The sequence below is a fragment of the Apus apus genome, chromosome Z (assembly GCF_020740795.1).
Source record: "Apus apus isolate bApuApu2 chromosome Z, bApuApu2.pri.cur, whole genome shotgun sequence".
Taxonomy (NCBI): domain Eukaryota; kingdom Metazoa; phylum Chordata; class Aves; order Apodiformes; family Apodidae; genus Apus; species Apus apus.
The window spans coordinates 5,811,269-5,830,801 of record NC_067312.1 but is presented as its reverse complement, the minus strand read 5'-3'; the positions used below and the strand labels follow the sequence as shown (position 1 = coordinate 5,830,801).

The window sequence follows — 19,533 nt, the reverse complement described above, 5'->3', positions numbered from 1 at the left end:
GTGCTGTGTCTTTAAACAGGAAAGTGGTCTTTCATAAGATAGCACTGTGCCTCCATGAGACCTCTTGCCAGCCGCTGCTCCTTATCAAGCAAGGACGGTGTCTCATTTATCAGGGTGGTTCCGAATGAGGGGCTCTCCTTGTGAGAACATGGTCCAGGTGGCTTACTGAATGAAGATCCCACCCAAGCACAATGTCAAGTTTGTCAGGATGGCTGTTTTGAAACAATTATTCATTTTGGGACTTTGCAGTTATTTATTTGTAACTAGTGACTTCAGAATACTTGCTCATGTTTTCTGAGTTCTGAGCGATTCCTGGAATCATTGAAGTTAAAGGTAGCAGAATAGATTTTTGAGTTCACTTAACACGTGTGCCCATAAATACAGAATTGCTCTTTATCGTCCGTACAGTAAGTGCACAGGCTGCTCTAGCTCTCTGTTACAAGTGGTGTTTTAGCATTCTGTGAAGAACAGTGTTCCAGTCTTAAAAAACTTTTATAAGTGAAGCAATCAGTGCTGACTGTACTGTGAAGGACTACTCCATCTATTCTGGAATCCTACAAGTCATGGATGGTTTTCTAAAGCCAGTCTACTGGTAGGTATAAAACCAGTTTACTGAATATATAAACCAGTAGTCTGGTATATGTTCATCAACAATTTTTTTTTACTGTGAGAACAAACACATCTCTGAAGGGTGTCCCATAATTCTAATTTTGTCCTTTTGTATTAGCCTGAATAATTCTTCCCCGTTTGACATTTCAACAACAACTGACATTAAAAACACTGGATGAATGTTCATCTAGATTTCATTACACTTATAGTTTAAGCAAATGTTGGCTTTTTTATAACTTGTTTTAGATTGAAAGGCTTTCTCTTCTAAATCCACAAAAGACTTTGTGGAGCCTATATATCCAATGGAAGTCAGTTCAGTGTAATTTTTGTTTGAGTAGTGGGTTTTCTCTAAAGTGGGCTTTTCTTTAGTGTTTTTGCTAAGCTAAGAAAGCGAAGATTCAGAATCTGTAAATTAATATTTCAAGTTCTAATACAGTGACCTGAAACAGTAAGGCAAGTATTTTTTATAAGGAATACAATTAACTTTCAATTTTTATTTTTTGGGGGAAGAAAAGATAATACTTTCCCAAATTTTGTAGTTTCATTTGCAGTGCATTTGTTCCTTTAAAAAATAAGAGCAAAACACACAATAAGGTATTATGAGAAAGATAACAGAATTGTTTAGCTTTTTTGTAAATGTTTTCTTTGTAAATCATTGACTTTTCAGCCCTTCCCCAAGTATTGTTATTTTATTTAAACTTTCATTTGACAACTCAGCTGTTTAACTCCTGTTAACTGTTCAGGTTTGGACCTTTTCGTTCAAAATTTTGCCTTTGAATACACTCCTGGAATTTATGTAAAAATAATACATCTTAATGGGGTCTCTAATAAGTAGATAAATAGAGGATCCCTTCCATCAAGGAGTTGTTGACATTAAGATTTACTGTATGCATACAACTATGTTAAAAGCTTCTATGAAGTAATTGTTTTCTTTTGTTCTCAAATTTTGGTTTTACTTTTTTGGTTTAAAAAAGCAGTTAGCAAATCAGCTGTAAATGAGCTAGGATCAGAATAATTTTAGAACATGATACAATAGTGAACAGATCATTATTGGGGGGAGTTTAATACGGTGTTGGAAAACTCATTCTGCATATTATCTGCTCATTAGCCTGTCTCAAATCAGTTATGATCTTTGTTAGTACTAATAAAAAAAGGAACAAGATGTCTTGCATCTCTTGGGCTGAGTGGCAAGTTTGTTCTGTCATTTAACAAGATAATACTGTACCTTGTTGTAGGAAAATTGAATAAATGCTTTCAGCGTCTCAATTGATTTTTTTTTTTTTTTTCCTTAAAGCTTTAAACAAAAAATCCATATATATTTCAACAGACTCAAACTAGCTAAAGATCCATGTTGGACTGACCTGTAAAAGTAAATTATCTTTGATGTGTGAGTCAGGTCAATATCCATTTCAACTGTGATAGCACTTTCATGGAAGACAAAGGTGAAGATTTACAAATGTTTTTGTATCTAAGAAGGTATCCTGCCTTACAGTGTAGGTGGAAGTTCATAGCCAGCTTTTCCCTAATTGGTGCTCTAGTAACACTCATTCTCTGCCTTCTGGAGCCCTCATCTTTGCTTTAGGGGCCTGGCTGAACTGTTGAGGCTCTGGTCTCACAGGCAGCTGAAGTCAGGTCAATGAGGTAACAAGATAAAGGCAATGTCAGCTACATTTGGTGATAAATCAGATTACTAATCTACGGTTAAATTACAGGGAAGATTGCATAGTAGAAAAAATACACTTTTTTAAAAAAGAAGGCAGTGCTTACTGACTGAAGGTTGTATTATGTTTTGGTTTTTTTGATGAAAAATTGTTTTCGCATAGAGATGCTTGATACTGAATTTTTCAGCAGGTGCAGCTATACTGCTGTTACGAAGTATTATTCTAAAGATTTCTTATTCAAATTCTTATTTATTATTCTAAAGATTAATTCTAAAGAAGGATTTTTCTTGAATGGCCACAATTTTGGTTCCTCATTAGGATCTTAGATTGTATCTCAGGTTCCAATCTACTGTAGCTTCTTAAAGTGACATATTGTATCCTCCTCACCTAGAAAGGCAGGGACAGAGAGGTGCTTTATGCAGCAGGAGGTGCCTGCCTGCTGAGGAATTAGACAGTGACATGTAAAAGCATGCTAGTCAGTAAAGCCACCTTTGGAAGTATTTTTTGGTGTTCCCCTTTTCTAAACTTTCAGAAAGTAATGTACCAAGTTTGTAGAGCCAGAATCAAGTCTTAAATTTTGTAATAATATACATATTGTGGAACAAAATAAATTGTGCATATACCATAATATAATGATGGCTAAAATAAATTGAAATAGAATAAAGAACACTAATGTCATTTTGTGTGACTTGATTTCTTGTTCTCTGTTTTGTCATTTTGTATGATATAAATGTATATTTCAAGTGGATACTCATTAGTTAGACTAAAAAGGTGTTGGAAGTCAGCAATCACTGGAATATCTTATGTTCAGACAAGCCAGGAAACAAAGTAAGATCATAAAAGGAGATTTTTTGTGGGACATGTCCTCTTCAGTGAGGAATTGCATGATTTCAATTTAAAAAAAAAAAAAAAAAGGATTTCAGACTGCTGTGGTAAATGAGAAAGCACTCTTAAGGAATATTATTACTAACCTAAGGAACAAAAGAAAAGGCAGGATCTTAATATTTGGAGGCTTTTTTTGCCAAAATAATCTGCCTTCTAGTAACAGCATCCCAGGGAGCTAAATGGCAGATGCAATTCTATGATCAAGCTTAAAATCTAACTGAAAGCATACTGACTGGGTGTCGTTTCTGTCCAATAGTTGAGATGTCTTGAGAAGCCAAGACAAAATTGAAAGAGCAGTTTGTCTCATGTACAACTTTCTGTAAAAAAAGTATGTATTACACCTGTTTCACAAGGTTTATGCCCACAGGATGGTGTAAGCAGAGCAGAGTGCTCAGCTCCTGTCATGTGTGAAAGTACTTTTGCATTCTTCTTGTTCAAGAGAACAAGCTCTGCATAAGCTGATTTTACTCATTATCGACAGAAAACATGGCTTCACTAAGAAAAAATCATGCCTGACAAATTTAGTGGCCTTTTACCTAGGGCAGCTCAACTGACATCATCTACCAGGACTTCTGCAAAGCATTTGACACTGTCTTTCATGGCATCCTGGTCTCTTAATTGGAAAGATACAGATTTGATGGAGGGACCAGTCGGATAAGGAGTTGGCACTCAGAATTATGGTACATAGCTCATTGTCCCAGTGGAGATGAGTGACAAGTAGCATTCCTCGTGAATCAGTACTGGGACTGGTGCTATTTAACATCTTTGTTGGTGACATGGACAGTGGCATTGAGTGCATCCCCAATGGGTTTGCTCACAACACCAAACTCTATGGTGTGGTCAACACACTAGAGGAAAGGGATGCCCTTGAAGGGGATCTTGTCAGGCTTGAGAGTTGGGCCCATGCCAACCTCATGAAGTTCAACAAGGCCAAGTGCAGTGTCCTGGGTTGTGGCAATCCCAAGCACAAATACAGGCTGGGTAGAGAGTGGATTGAGAGCAGCCATGAATCATTGAATCATTAAGGTTGAGAAAAGTTCTCTAAGATCATCAAGTCCAGCCTTAAGGACTTCACGATGTTGGTTGGTGAGAAGCTCAATGTGAGTTGGCAATGTGCACTCGCAACTCAGAAGCCAACTGTGTCCTGAGATGCATTGAGAGAAGCATAGCCAACAGGTTGAGGGGGGAGATCCTCCCCGTCTGTTCTGGTCAGCCCTCCCCTGCAGTGCTGTATCCAGTTCTGGAGCCCCCAACACAAGAAGGACATGAACCTGTTGGAGTGAGCCTAGAGAAGGGCCATGAAGATGATCAGAGGGCTGGAGCACCTATGCAATGGAGACGCACTGAGACAGTTTAGTTGATACAGCCTGTAGATTGGAAGGCTCCAAGAAGACCTCATAGCAGCTTTCCAGTATCTGAAGGGGCTACAGGAAAGCTGGGGAGGGAATTTTGACAGTGGCTTGTAGTGAGAGGACAAAGGATTATGGCTTAAAACTGGAAGAGGGTGCATTTAGGAAGAAATTACTTTCTGTGAGGATGGTGACAGACTGGCACAGGTTGACCAGAGAAGCTGTGGCTGCCCCCTCCATGGAAGTGTTTAAGGACAGGTTGGACAGGACTTTGAGCAACCTGCTCTAGTGGGTGGTGTCCCTGCCCCCATGGCAGGGCGGCTGGAACAAGATGATCTTTAAGGTTCCATCCAACCCAAGCTATTCTATGATTCTGCTTATCAGAGAAAGATGACATTTTCTTCCTGTTAGCTTGAAAAGAAGAAACTCCCAATGACTTCTGCAGGATATCCAGATTTACAGTGTACCAAAATTTGACAGAACCTTCTTACTCATTTTGCAAAACTTTGGTTTTCAGAAATTAAATCAGTGCTGACCATTCTCACACTTAAAATCAAACCTAAAAATAAACTACTCAGCATTGGCCTGTAAACAGAAAAAGCTCCCTTTGAAGTTTCATGTCAGTTCTTTGACAGTGTATGGAAAAGTGCTTTTTAACCAGGTAACCACAGAATCATAGAATGGTTAGCGTTGGAAGGGACCGTACAGATCATCTAGTTCCAACTCCCCTGCATGGGCAGGGACACCTCCCAGTAGATAAGGCTGTTCAGAGCCCCATCCAGCCTGGCCTTGAAAGCTTCCAGGGATGGAGTTTCCACAGCTTCTCTAGGCAGCCTGTTAAAAGAGAATCTCAGCTTTCTCCTTGTCTTTAGTTACTAATTCACCATTTTGGCTTATCTCGGGGGATACGCTTTCTTTAACTTCCTCTTCTGGTTTACGTACCTGTAGAGGCCCTTCTTGTTTTTTACATCTCTTGCCAACTTCAGTTCTACCTGTGCCTTTTCCTTCCTTGGTCATTAAGAGCAGTCAGCATGGTTTTACCAAGGGTTAATCATGTTTGACCAACCTTATAGTATTCTATGAGGAGGTAACTAGGTGGGTAGATGATGGTAGTGCAGTAGATGTGGTTTGTCTTGATTTCAGTAAAGCATTTGACACTGTCTCCCACAGCATCCTCATAGATAAGCTGAGGAAGTGTGCTCTTGATGGTCACTTCAAGAAGGACAGGGATCTGCTTGAGAGAGTCCAGCACAGAACCAGAAAGATGATGAAGGGAGTGGAACATCTCACTGATGAGGAAAGGCTGAGGGAGCTGGGTCTCTTTAGCTTGGAGAAAAGGAGACTGAGGGGTGACCTCATCAATGTTTACAAATACGTTAAGAGCTAGTGTCAGGAGAACGGAGCCAGGTTTTTTTCAGTGATGTCCGGTGATAGGACAAGGGGTAATGGATATAAACTGGAGCATAGGAGGTTCCACGTAAACATCAGAAAAAACTTCTTTTTGGTGTGAGAGTGACAGAGCACTGGAACAGGCTGCCCAGAGAGGCTGTGGAGTCTCCTTTGCTGGAGACATTCAAAACCTGCCTGGACAAGTTCCTTTGTGATGTGCTCTGGGTGATCCTGCTCTGGCAGGGGGGTTGGACTAGATGACCTTTTGAGGTCCCTTCCAACCCCTAAGATTCTGTGATTCCTGACCTCATCCCTATATAACTGGGCAGCTTCCCTGTACTCTTCCCAGGATACCTGTCGCTGTTTCCAATGCCTGTGTAGGTCCTCTTCCAGCATTCACGCCCGTTACAGCTAGATATATTGGCTATTACCTTTCCATTGTAAGAAAAGCTTGTTTTAGTGACTCACTTTCCTCACTCCAGGTTCAATCACTACTTTTCCTCATAGAAAAACCCAGAAGACAGTGTTTTATCAACTACATAAAATTGTCCCCATCCTCCAGACCCTAGTACCATCTTGAAATTACTGATGTTTTGCTTAACAGTGAAAGATTTGTCAGTTTTTTTACCAAGAAAAAGTAGCTGCAGAGCTTGAAATTAGTTACCTTTTTGATCCTTTCATCTCCTTTTGTCCTGTCCATACTATTTATAAAGAAAACTGTCAGTCTAGTGTGCTTCACCTCATGGTTCATGATACCATTCTCCTGCTGCCACTCTCTCATTTAGGCTTTTTTGAAACCCACTTTGGCTCAAAAATGTCACAAAGTAAAATTAAATTGAAAAGTACCCAGAGATTCTCCCCAGTTTGGCTCTGCCTTTCTGTGGCCTTTCAAGTAATTGCCTTTAAATTATCCACTCTTCCCTTACTCTTTCCTGCTTCTCAGTTTTCAGGAAAAAAACTGGGCTCAAATCTCTTTATGTTGACTTGTTAGTGCATAAGTGATAATAAAATGAGGATTTTTCCATACATGCCTTTTTTTTTTTTTCCTAATACTGCTACTTGCTTTTTTATTTCCAGTACAGCTGCAACAGTAATTGCTAATTTTGGTTTTTTTCTTTAATTAGCCAGTGCTATAAATCTAAGTAGTAAGGACTCAAATCTGGAGTCAATTATACAGCTAGTTTTGCCTAAGGAAGAGGTAGACCATCAGTCTTCAGATGTAGCTAATGTATTCAGTGTTGTCACCTCCTATCAAAAAAAAGCTTTTGATTTTTCTACAGGAAAGCCAGATGGTTTCTATCTGTCCTTCATAGCAAATTTGACCTTTAAATTGAAAAACATCAGGGACCAGTGATTCATTGGTGCACAAAGAACTCGACAGGCATTAAAGGACAGTGTCCTAATTGACTGAGCTGTGTTTCAGATACCCATTGATTAAAGAAGGTGCTGCAAAGATGCTGCAACTATTTCACTTGCAGGTGAGGTTATTGTGAATACAAACTCAATACCTGTCTTCCAGCAAGCAGTAGGTGACTGCTATTTGTGAAACCAGCCCTATTCAGTTTTGATAGCACCTCTGGGTATACACAGGAAAAGACTAAATTGAAAACATTCAGCAGAATGAAAAATTCTCTTCCTATGGAGTGTAACACTAAGAGCACCCTCTGTGTTTTCAAGACTGTGCAAGCATTGACTATATCTCATCCCCTGTGATAAGAAAAATAATATTATTAATGTTTGGAAACTAGCAAGAAGAAAAATAGACATTTTTTTCCTTTTATATTAAGCATAGCAAAGTAAAATTATTCTTGTTTTACAACTATAAAAGCTGAAGCAGAAATACAGTGTGACTTCAGGTACAGAGAGATTTTTGGAGCTAGCTAAGGCTGTGCTAATTTTGCCATTTTCTTCATTTAGTCTGTAGAAAAACTCCATGTGCTTTTCTAGTCCCTGTGCTTTTTCACCCTCCTTTTTCCTCTCCAGGAGTCCATCAATGGATAATTAGAGAGCTGAGTTCTCAAGTTAGTGAAACAGAAAGGACTTTTAATGTCAGCTTGACATAACTTCAGACAGTGGAGATCGGTCAATTTTCACCCAACTGAAAAGACCAGTATTTGTTAAAAGGTAGAGCTGGGAAACATTTCTGAGATTTATTAGTGCCAAGAGAAAACTTACTTATATAGCAGAAATAAACTCAGTTTTGCTTGATCAGAGTCTGTTTGTTGCAGTATTTATATTTGCTTGCTGCTCTGGGGAGGTTTATTCTTTGTAAAAGTGTCACATTGAGATGGGGCTTATTTTGCCTGGGCAGATGTTCATCTTTGTGTCCATTTGGGTAATGACGCTGCAGCTGCACACCCAGCTTTTCTGTTTCTAGGCCGTTGATTTTGTATGTATATTAATTTGGTTCAAAATATATAAAAAAAACCCACGAAAACAAACCAAACATTACACAAACCAACTGTGAGAACACTTCCGTGCTCCTGTTTGTATCATGCTGTCTGTTTCATTATAAAGTTTTAGCCAGTATGAAATTCTGAGCTGGAACAGCATCATCTTTATTTATTTCAGCAGGCAAACCCCTTATTTTCTTGGAAGTTCAGTGTAGAGATGTTCACTAATGTCTTTCCTTGCATCTCTTAAAATATTACAGAAGCCTACACAGGCTTGTTTAGATACTGCTTTTTTTTTTTTTTTTTCCAAAGGAAAGCCTTGAAAACAAAAGCTGTTGTTGGAATAGTCTTTTAAATGAAATTGTTCATGCAAATAGAGCATATATAGTTTTTACAGTGAGTTGTTTGGACAAGCAGCAGGGAAAGGACAAAAGTATTTTGCTGAAAAATAAGCCAAGAATTAAATGTCAGTTTCTGCTACAGGAACGTGGAATCCTGACTGTTAGGTAGCAAAATAGTTGGTAAAGCAAAATAGTAAAAATACCAATGAAAACATAACAAAATACTGTTGTTTTCTTTTTGGCTATCAGTTGATTTTTATCTGAGATTTTAATAGTCATCAAGGGTGCTTATATCCAATTTATGTATGATTTACTGAAAAAGGACACCAAAATTTCTCTTAAATCTCACTGACCCTCTACAGCTACCAGAAAGGAGGTTGTAGGTTGTAGGATGTTGGTCTCTTCTCCCAAGTGAATAATGACAGGATCGTAGGAAAAAGCCTAAAGTTGCAGCAGGGAAGGTTTAGATTGAGCATTAGGAAGAATCTCTTTGCTGAAAGAGTGGTCAGACACTGGAACAGCCTATCCCAAGTCGTGATGGAGTCACCATCCTTGGATGTATTCAAGAAACGTGTAAATAAGGAACTTCAGGGCATGTTCTAATGGTCAAGATTGTAGGTTGTGTGTTTCTGGGGTTTTTTTGGTTTTCTGGGTTTTTTTTTGTATGGTTGGCTTTTGTTTGTTTTTTTTGTTTTTGTTGTTTTTTTGCTTGGAGTTTTGTTTCTTTGCTGTTTGTGTTTGTTTGTTTTTCTTATGGTTGGACTCAGTGATCTCAGAGATCCTTTCCAACCATCACTATTCTGTGATTCTGTGACTTTGCAATGGGCAATCCTGTATTGAAGTAATAAAATTATTAGCTAGTAGTCACAGTAACCACCAGCAGTGCAGCTTAAAGTTGGTGGAAGAATAAATACTGGAGCAGCCATCTGTCTCCAGAATGGCTGACTTGCAAATACTCTGAAAAATAAACAGAAATGAGAAACGGTTCTTATCTGTACTTGTGATATGTTACCTTAAAATGTATCATTACCTTCTTAAGTAATTGTGGAAACACAAATACCAATATTCATTAAGTACAGATTTGAATACTGCCCTAAAGTTTATAGAAGCTTCCAAAGAATTTCTAAAAAGTCTTGATCTTGATGTTCAGGGTTAAATACCTAATCCATTTTAGTTACCTTCTTAGCAGAAAGAAGATGCTTGTGTATAAAAAGGAAAAAATCCTGAGTTTAATACAAGCGTAACTATGGCCTATAAGTGTACAATAGCTCAGACTTGAAGTAAAAAAGAAAAAAAAAATCTATACAAATTTGCTCTTTAGTGGGAGGAAAAGGACAGTTGTGTTTAAGGAGTAAAAAGTACAAGTGAAAATCGTGGATTTTGCAATGAAGTGCACTTACCTGCACTAGCACTGTTCTGAACTGGGTTTGTGTGTGATCTCTCAGTCCAAAGCCTGTCACACTTCCAACAATATAAAATACCAAAATGGAGAAGGGTAAACATGGAGATTCATTCAACTGAATGAGGACATAGTCTAGCCATTCTGTCAGATCTTTAGCTGCAATTTTTAATTTTATTATTAGGTTTTTCTTGAGTATTTAATCACTTTATTACCATCGTGATTTTTACACTGTACACAGCTTTGTGAGCCTGACTGGAAGTTTTCTATGAAATCTGCTTCATATGATTTGTTTTCATTTCAAAATGAAAAGTTCTCTTGGGAGACAAAGCAAAAAGTGTAGCTTTTTACCAGCCATTAACACTGTCCATTATCCCAGTAGATGTTATGCCCTTTCCCTTTCAGTTAACTACACAATTTCCCTTTTATTAGTGAAATATCATACCAAATGTGAAACACTGGAACAGGCTGCGCAGAGATGTTGTGGGGGCTCCATCCCTGGAGGTGTTCAAGGGCAGGTTCTAGTGGGAGGTGTCCCTTCCCATGCAGGGGAGTTGGAATTTGATGATCTTTAAGGTCCCTTCCAACTCCAAACATTCTATGATTCTGTAATTCTGTAAATATCTATTAAGTTTTGAAATGTCATATCTTTAAAAAAAGATTTGGGGTGCCTTTGTGCCTCTGTTTTGATGGTTATTGGTTGGGTTTTTTTTTGGTAGGAAATACCACTGTTTTCCATGGAATAGTTTCATTTCTGCTGTAGTCTCATCTCTCATAGTGTTCTTCTTCCCCATAATAACATTTGTGGTGTGGGACTTTGTTTACTTATTCCAGAATTTAAACTGTGAGATTCTAGTTAGTGTTTGCTCTGATTAGGTTGTGTCATCGTAAGATCCTGGCTTTTGTATTTTCCAATAGATTGAGGAAGTTTGAAGTGTTAAAAGGTTAAAGTGTTTTGTGTGGTTTTGGAAGGTAGAGGAAGAGAGGAAGTTAATTCTAATTTTGACTTGACTCTCACTACGTGTCTGTGTGTTGTTTTGTTGTTGTTTTGTTGTGGATTTGTTTGTGTTTTGTTTTTTTTCAGGAAAAGTTTAGTAAAAACTGATGTCTGGTTTTGTTCTCTCATCCCACACCCTCCCATATTTTAACACCTTAATTTTATGTTTAAACTAGAAAGCATAATAATTTATCTGTAAACTGTGATCTGATTGTAAATGAAATGTGTAAATGCAGCTTTAAACCATATTTTTTCAAAAAATGCTGTATAAATTCACCTTTGCTTTAAAAAAGGAGGATCTTTCAGTTAATGCTTTAATCTACAGTCTCTGTAGATACTTAGAAAGTCATGGCATGGGGCAGCAGTAAGAACTTTAATACATATCAGTTACAGGAAAACAAACAAACAAATTAAAGGAAAAAGGAAAATCACTCTTGTGTTTTTTCTCCTCTGTGCTGAAAGGTGAGGAAGCTACTAAGTATCCTGTTCCTCCTCTTGTAGTGCTTTCCTCTTGAATTTGTTGTTAAAGATGTGATTTTAGATGGCATAATTGTGAATCAAAGTATTCCATGTTGATTTTGCTGGATTTTTTTTCCTTTTCTAGCTTGTTGCCTTGCTAAATTCCCCTCCTCTGTGTGATTCTGTAGCGATGACCACCTTTTTCTCCTGTTGTCATTATCAATTCAGCTCCAACTAATTTATACTTAAATTCTTCTCCTCTCAACCCCCTCCCCCCTTTTAAGTTGTTTTTTTTTTTCTTTGTCTTTTGAAAAAGAAAAGCTCGGTCATAAATGACAGTATTTTCTTAGAGGACACTTAAAATTTTGGGGAAGTATAATAAATTTTCTAGTCATGCAGTTTCATATTACCGCAATCATTACATTTTGTTATTGAACTATCCACTGTGCAAAGGAACAGAAAGTGGACAACTTGAAACCTTGAAGTTGAATGTTGCTATCTTCATGGACTCTCTAGTTCTAAACTTTCCTTTCTGGAACCAAAGCAAAAATTTAAACAGGTTCATCAAGTATGTTTCTGTTCTTTTTTGACAGTCACTAGTGACTGAACTAAACCAGTTCACTTAATTTAAATGTCAACATGAGAACTCTTAAGTAATTCCAGTTGCAGATTTTTCATGTCTTTATGGTGGCCATTCTGCTCAATTTTGTAGAATGAGATGATTTTATAACTAGTCAGACCATGACTCCCCCACCAATTTTATTTTTATTTTTTTTACACCATGCAAAAATCTCTTCCTAATTGCACCTCCTGTATGGTAAACCATTGGCTTTCAGAATACGTGGTTTGCTTTGGAACTTATAAGAATTAATATTGGTTTTGTTACAAGAATTATAAGTCAATGTGTATTAATCTTGTTGCTGCTGCTGCAGCTCAAGAGGTGACCTGTCGTCTTTGCATGCTTCTTCTCAGCTAGGTTGCAGCAGGCAGTTTAATTGCAGTGCTAAAAAAATTTCATGCAGAGGTCTAGTACTCAACAGCACTTGATCCTGGTGTAAATTGCAATCTGATTTTAAGGTCTTACTGTGGATAAATTTATTTCCACATATATCAGTATTCCAGTCTGTTCTTGAGGAAGATGAGACATGAATTTATATGGTCATTAATTCCATCGCATGAAGTTTCATCTTAATATCACTAACTGCAAGACATCGTGAGTTTTTCTGTGAACAAATTAGGAATTACCTGAAGGGCTTGGTTACTAGAGTTTAACAGTGTTACAGTATTTTTTTCTAACTGTAATTAGTAATTTTCTGAATTCTTTTTACATCACCTGTTCTGTGAGTGTGAAAATAGATCTGCCAGAAGTGTGTGCTGTAATTTGGGGAGGTATTTAAGCTTATGAATAACTGCAAACATGGGAATAGTGCATTAAACTCAGTTGGATTCTACTGTGTGCATCATTGGCTGTCAAACTTATAATGCATCTCTGGGAGAGAATAAACTTCCTTTTCATCACATTTGTTATGAAGAAAAAAGTCCTGTAATATTAGCCTGAAGTATATTCTAAATCTCTTCCTGAGACTTGCATCCTTGAGAGTTTGAGCTTTACTGGCTTAACAGATTTTGTATTGATCAATCTTCTTTTTTATAGGAAGTTATGGAAAAAATGGATTTATGCTTACTTCAGACGTATCAGAATCAAAGTTATAACAGTATTTTGAGTGAAGCAACATTATCTTTCCATACTTGGGAGACTAACAAGCTTTTTATTGTAGTGCTAAAGGGTGCTGTTCTGGAATACATTGCCTTTGAAAAGAATGTGAAGTAATACTAAATGGCTCAGAATATTTTGCTGTTGTGGAGAGGGTGGTTGCATATGCAGTATCCTTGGTGCATAAAATTAATACAAAATGGGAAGAAAAGTTAGTATCATTTTACAAATTCACCCTTATTAAGAATATTACTGGAATAATTTGGTTTACTTTTTTGTCAATGCTTTAAAAAATAGTCAATGCGTGGAAAATTTTCAGTAAAGGCTTGATTTTTTCTTACAGTCAGTCTCCTTAGTCAAATCTAGAAAAAGACTAAGAAGCAACTCAAGTCATTTGGTATTTTCCTACAGGGGAGAGATTTCTGATGGGCAGTTCTTTAATGTAAAAAGTTTTAATGAGCTCAACTGTTTGAATAGAAATTGGGCAAATGCAGATAGGCAATAAGTCACAATTCTTAAATAGGCAGAAGTGGTCAGTGAAGCATTCTGTCTCAGTATAAAAATCTGTAAAAGAGATTGTCACAGATAAGCTGTAAGTGCATACTTGATGCAAAAGATGTTTGATAAAAGTTCACCTAGCTCATTATGCTAGAGACTCAAGCAGAATGGTATGATGTTTTCCACAAGAGCTCAGATAATTTGAAATATATGAGAATGAAGCATGTGATTTGATGACAGCCATTAATTTTCTACAAGTAATGTGAATTTGCTGGGCAGTTTTCATAATGTGGTCAGCACTACTTTTCAAAACTACTAGTAGTTTTAAACTTTGTGGTTTAGGGTTGATTAGAGAATGCTGGCATCTTGGACTCCTTAATTATAAGACATGATGAACTTTGGGAGTTCTTAAACAGGATGAATGCTTTTCTAAATTGAGCACCTAAGGTTAACATTGTTATCCAAAAACGAAAATAGAATAGACTATTTCAGTTGGAAGGGATCTACAGTGATCATCACCCGGGCTGACCAAAAACTAAAGCATGTTGTTAAGAGCATTCCCCAAATGCTTCTTAAAACTCTTTGACAAGCTTGAGCCATTGACCACTTCTCTAGGAAGCCTGTTCCAGTGCTTTAATACCCTCGTGGTAAAGGAAGGCTTCCTAATTTCCGGTCTAGACCTCCCCTGGCACAGCTTTGAACTATTAAGATAATTTTGGTTTTTTTTCCAGAAAGAATCTAAACACTTACCATTCCTATATGCAGACCTTGCTGCACAACCAACACTTCAGAAAACTTACAAAAGTATGTTTTGATGTCTATAGCACTTCCTCAAATCCCTACATCACATTATTTGAACTCGTCCAAAGTGCTTATTTCTGCCTCTGCCTGTCATCAATGTTGTGAGAGATAAAGCATACCTGCAAAACTTACTTGGTTCCTGTAAAGCAGTCTTTTCATTTTTTTCTTTTTTTTCTTTTTTTTTTTTCTTTTTTTTGTTTTTCCTTCGTTCTGTTTTGCTTTGTTGGTTTTTTTCCCCCTAAAGATCTGTTTAAGGTCTTGCCAATTTTATGCACAGAGGTTCTTTGAGTATTTCCAATGGAAGGTCCCTGGTAACATTTCTTGTGAGATGTTGCCATTTGGAGCAGTCCCAAACCATTGCCATGGACTTAGTTGGAATTCACACCAGAGTATCCCTTGCGCTTTTGTAAATATTCATGGCTCAAGGCTTTGCCAAGGCTGAAATAGCAAAGTGTTGCTGTATTCTTAATTACAGTGCTTTCAGATTTTAATTCATAGACCAATTGCAAGTACTGAACAACATCCATTATTGGTCCAATAGTAAAAATATGTTGCTGTCAAAAGAAAAACCAATATAAAAGGGGTAGCAGTGACACCAACCGTTTGTGGATGGTGGATATAATAAAAATTAATGAAATCTCACCTGTTGTGTACAGGTCAGTTTTGACAGGGTTGATCTGCTTGCCCCTTCCTCTGATTCTGTATTCTTTACTTAATTGCCTCACAGTTTCTGAAAGACAATTTTATCTGAAAATAAGCTTAGAATAAGGAAGTGCTTAGGTACTTTAAAAAATAATTAGGATCATCCAGACTCTTCCAGCATTTTTAATATTTAATATGTAAAGTTGTGTGTTTTTTCTCAAGTGGCGCTTCATTCTTCTTCAGTGAATGTTGGGTATTTTTTTCTCATAGTATTTCAATTCTGTTTAAACTTTCATGTCCAGATATTTCTCTTGACTTTCTGATCTCAAGCATTTATATTACTAATTGGGGGGATCAACTGTAGGGGGCTGTTTCTGGCTTATTTAAATACTCATTTTTTAAAAACTGTTAAAAATAGGCATTCTACATAACATTACAGTTACATTACACTACATAACATTTCCAGTTCTGTGCTATAACTTAGAAGTAAAAGATAGATTGATTTTCTACTAAACTTCCATAACTGAACTAATTATGTCTGCTATCGTATAATTCAGATAGTCTAGTGTGTTTTAACAGTTGAATTAATTTTTCTCCCCCTTCCAGGTGCAGGACAAGTTCCGTTTGGACCTGTCTGATGAAGAAGCTGTCCATTATATGCAGAGTCTAATTGATGAAAGTGTCCATGCCCTCTTTGCAGCTGTGGTGGAGCAGATACACAAGTTTGCACAGGTGAGGTATCTTTTCAGTCGATGGCCTCAGTGAAAGCTGAGTAAGGTGAGAGGTCGAGAGTGGTAAGTTTGAGACTTAACTTTGCTGTTTATGCTGTTTTAGTTCATTTTCCAGCAAACACAAAGTATGTTCTTGCTGCCAAGACTGGAGAGCAAGCTCTTAGTGGACCCAGAAAAATTGTTAAAGCACCTTAGCAATCATGCTGAGTGGGATGTTACTTGTCGTATTACCAACTGCTAGGTGGAAAGCTGGAGTTCTGAGGGAAGGACCCAGAACTTCTTTAGCTTTAATTACTAGAATAAATGAGTTAAGGTAAACTTCTTTCTTAGGCCTAACTTTGCTAGACTTCCTTAACTGTGGCTGGCCTACTTACCAATCCTGAGTCAAACCGTGACAGTGGCACTAGGAGGAATTGACTTCTCTAGCTGCAGATTTGCACCTGCAGAACAGAATCAAGGTGACTGGGAATAGTCAGCTCTGATCTAGAAAAGGGAAAGCATGCCAGACCAGTGTGATAGCCTTCTGTGATAAAATGACTAGCTAAGTGCACTGGGTGAGAGCTTTATTCTCTCGCTTGGCTTTTGCAAGGCTATGACACTGCCTTCCTTAATACCCTTATACACAAAGCAGAGCAATATAACCAGAGAAGTGGGCACTGGTGTGGACTGGAAACTGGATGGTGTGCTGGGATAAGAAAGTTGTGATCATTGGCACAGACTTCTTCTGCAAGCCCATCACTAGTGGTGTATCCAGGGTTTGATACTGAGGGCAAAATTGACTCCACGTGATAGGGGATTCTTGTGCCAGGTTTGGAGTTCAGATTACTGTTTTCGTTCATGTTCTGCAAACAATTAGACTAGCTAGCTTTCCTCGTCAAGAGTACTTGATGCTTTTTAAGTGTGAGGAGGGTACAAAAAATAGTAAAAATTAATCAGCAGTTGACAAGTCTAAAGAACTGAGCTCTATATACTAAAAAAAAATAAAATAAATCAAAATAAAATTTCATTAATGTACATTCTCTTTATACTGCAAGTGAGATAGGACACTTTTTAGTGATATTTAGTATTACATTAGTCAAAATCATTATCTTTCCTTTTTGTCTGAGGTACTCTTAAGAATTAGCTCCTGGAATCTTCACAGAGTCTGTAAATTGTTGAAAAAATTAACAATGAATGTGTCAATGAATTTACTGTAAAGGGGTCATGCTACACAATGACTAATTGCTGCTTTCCATTTGTTCATGTCTATGCTGCATAGAATTGCCATTGGCCTTGCTCTTAATAGTAATATAAGTTATCTGAAAAGAACAACAACCAAACAAAATAACAATGCCCAAGTATTATGGCACATGCTTCAATAGCAGATGTTGGCCCAATGCCACACAACTTTTCATTTGAAATGCCCTTCAACAAGGTTTTTTTTTGTTGTTATCAATAGATATCTGTTCTTTTACTGCCTCCAAAATAGGCCTACAAGGAAGCTATGCTGTCGACTGCAGGAGTTTAGAGCTTTTTGGGAAGGCATATTATTGCAGTAACCATTTTTGTATCAGCATTCTGTTATATGTCACTGAGTAGTAAGTACAGCTCTTCGATAAAGCAGTCTAGATATTTTGGCATCAGCTTGTTTTGGGTGGTTTTTTTTGATAACAATATTGTAAAGAGTTCAAAGCTGTGTTATAAAGCTTTTAGTTTACTTTTTAACGTATCTCTATTATCAGATATTTTACAGACCTTTTTATGTTGTACTTGTCTCCCTAATGGTTTTCAAAAAACAGTTGTCTGAAGAGAAAATAAATTTAACATTTAGGATAAATTAATAGTGTTGTACAATAGTGCTCAAGAGCAGAAAAAAGTGTATGCTAATTTTAGTTGATGCTTAGGAAGACTGGATAGCCATTTCTCCCTCAAGAGTAATTTTAATTTTAACAGCATTATTTATTTCTGTGGAGGAATGAAACAGTCTCCAGTTGAAGTGACAGCTTCATATTTTGTTTCCCTTGTAAATTTACAAGTCAGGTCAGTTAAATTCAGGGCTCATGTTAAGCAGTGATTTAGAAAGTGAAAGCTTGGGGGATGAGAGGTGTCCCACTTAAAATGTAGGTTTACTATTTGGGGTTCTACTAAGGGCTGGCTGGTCTCTGTTTAGGAGCAAACTCAAATTAAGATGTAAATATTAGTTCTGCTGCATCCCAGAATGCACCTGTAGTTCCTCTCCCTCTGGGGAAAGCTTCTATTTTTTTCCTATTGGATGCCAAAATAAAGACAAAATTTAGCAGCAGGATTGTGTAGATTGAATGAAACCATTTGTCAAGGGGCAGATGGAGTTAGTTTCCATGCTGTTTGTTCTCCTGCAGGGTTGTGGAAATCATATGCCTTTAGGCATTTCACCATGTTTTTAAACATTTTAGTTCAATTTACACAGAACTTTTGGGTTTTGAGAGTAAACCAAGTTGTATAAATACTGTGCCATGTGGGTTTTTTTGTTTCTTTTAGTATTGGAGAAAATAAGCCTTCTGCCTACATGTCGTGGAAACAAGCAAATGCTCAAGAAAGAGACTTTCTCAAGCCCTTGTGGACTTCAACGAACAGTTTTGGAAGGCAAAAGCTGAAGGTTTGGTAGCATGGAGAAGGGAGAGATCAGGAGGTAGAGAAGCTTTTTGAGTCTGTGTTCGTTGAAAGATTTAAAACAACCACCTTTCATAGGAAAATGTTTGTTGATACCATCCCTGTGGCTCAGATGCTGTGGCATTTCTCTCCAGTGAAAACTTCTGAGTCTCAAGGTTGAAGTAAGCAACTTCCTTTCAAGCCAAAGATAACTGGAAGAGGCTGGATATGATGGTAAATTGTTGTACCTGTTAATATATTTTCTTATTTAAAAAAATAATTGCTGTACTGAACACAAGTATGTACAAAGCTACAGCAATAAGGTTACAGTTCCTCAGTGTGGAAAAAAACACAAAACTATGGCAGTCTCCTCTACTCCCTTCTCACCAACTTTGTTCCTTTAGTAAGTTTTTAATAAAATTCGTATAATCCGTTATTTCCCACCTTGGGCAGTGTTACCGTTTAGAAAAGACAATCATTTCTTCTCTCCTTACAGAAATGTTTTTAAGTTCTGATAAGTTAACCAGCTGTAGGCAGCCAATTAAATCATGACTAACAGGCTCGGCAACCAGAATGCATAGTGAGCAGTTCAGTATTTCACACTTCAACTCTGAATGTTTTCCATACAGTGATTATATATTCTTGATTCTAATAAACTCTTTGTTGTTGCAGTCTCGAGGTGTAAAGTTTTGTCTTTTGAATCTTACCTGCTGAGTTGTGCCATACTAGGGGATTATGTTTCATAATTCTTGGCTCTTTGCAAGGATTTTCACTCCCCAGTTTGCTTGATGCAGAAATAAGGTCATCCATAAAATTACTTTTGTGCCACATGTTGAGTTCATAATGAATCTGTTTTCAATGATCAACAATGTAATTAGTTCTTCATAAATGTTTGTAACTCTTCAAAGGGTCCTCTTATACTCCTGTATTATTATTATTTTTTTTAATAACAATTTAAGTCAGGAAGAAATCCCTCCAAAATATAAAGATAAGAAGAACTGATTTTTATCTGAATCTGACTGATATTTGTGAGTCAGTCTTGCTTTGTGCTCCTTATG

At 37.2% G+C, this 19,533-nt stretch overlaps 1 protein-coding gene across 4 annotated transcripts in view; it reads left to right on the top strand.

The window, feature by feature from the left end:
- Nucleotides 1-19,146, top strand: part of PIK3C3 (phosphatidylinositol 3-kinase catalytic subunit type 3) — a 73,399-nt gene extending 54,253 nt beyond the window's left edge. For 3 of the 4 annotated variants that reach the window (XM_051642148.1, XM_051642147.1, XM_051642150.1), the window contains 2 exons: nt 15,744-15,869; nt 18,365-19,146. In XM_051642148.1, the coding sequence (XP_051498108.1) occupies nt 15,744-15,869; nt 18,365-18,379 (141 nt within the window). In that variant the 3' untranslated portion in view covers nt 18,380-19,146. Of the gene's footprint in view, nt 1-19; nt 2,454-15,743; nt 15,870-18,364 lie in introns of those variants that run through there. The other variant, XM_051642149.1, reaches the window with a different exon arrangement.
- The last annotated feature ends 387 nt before the right edge of the window (nt 19,147-19,533 follow it).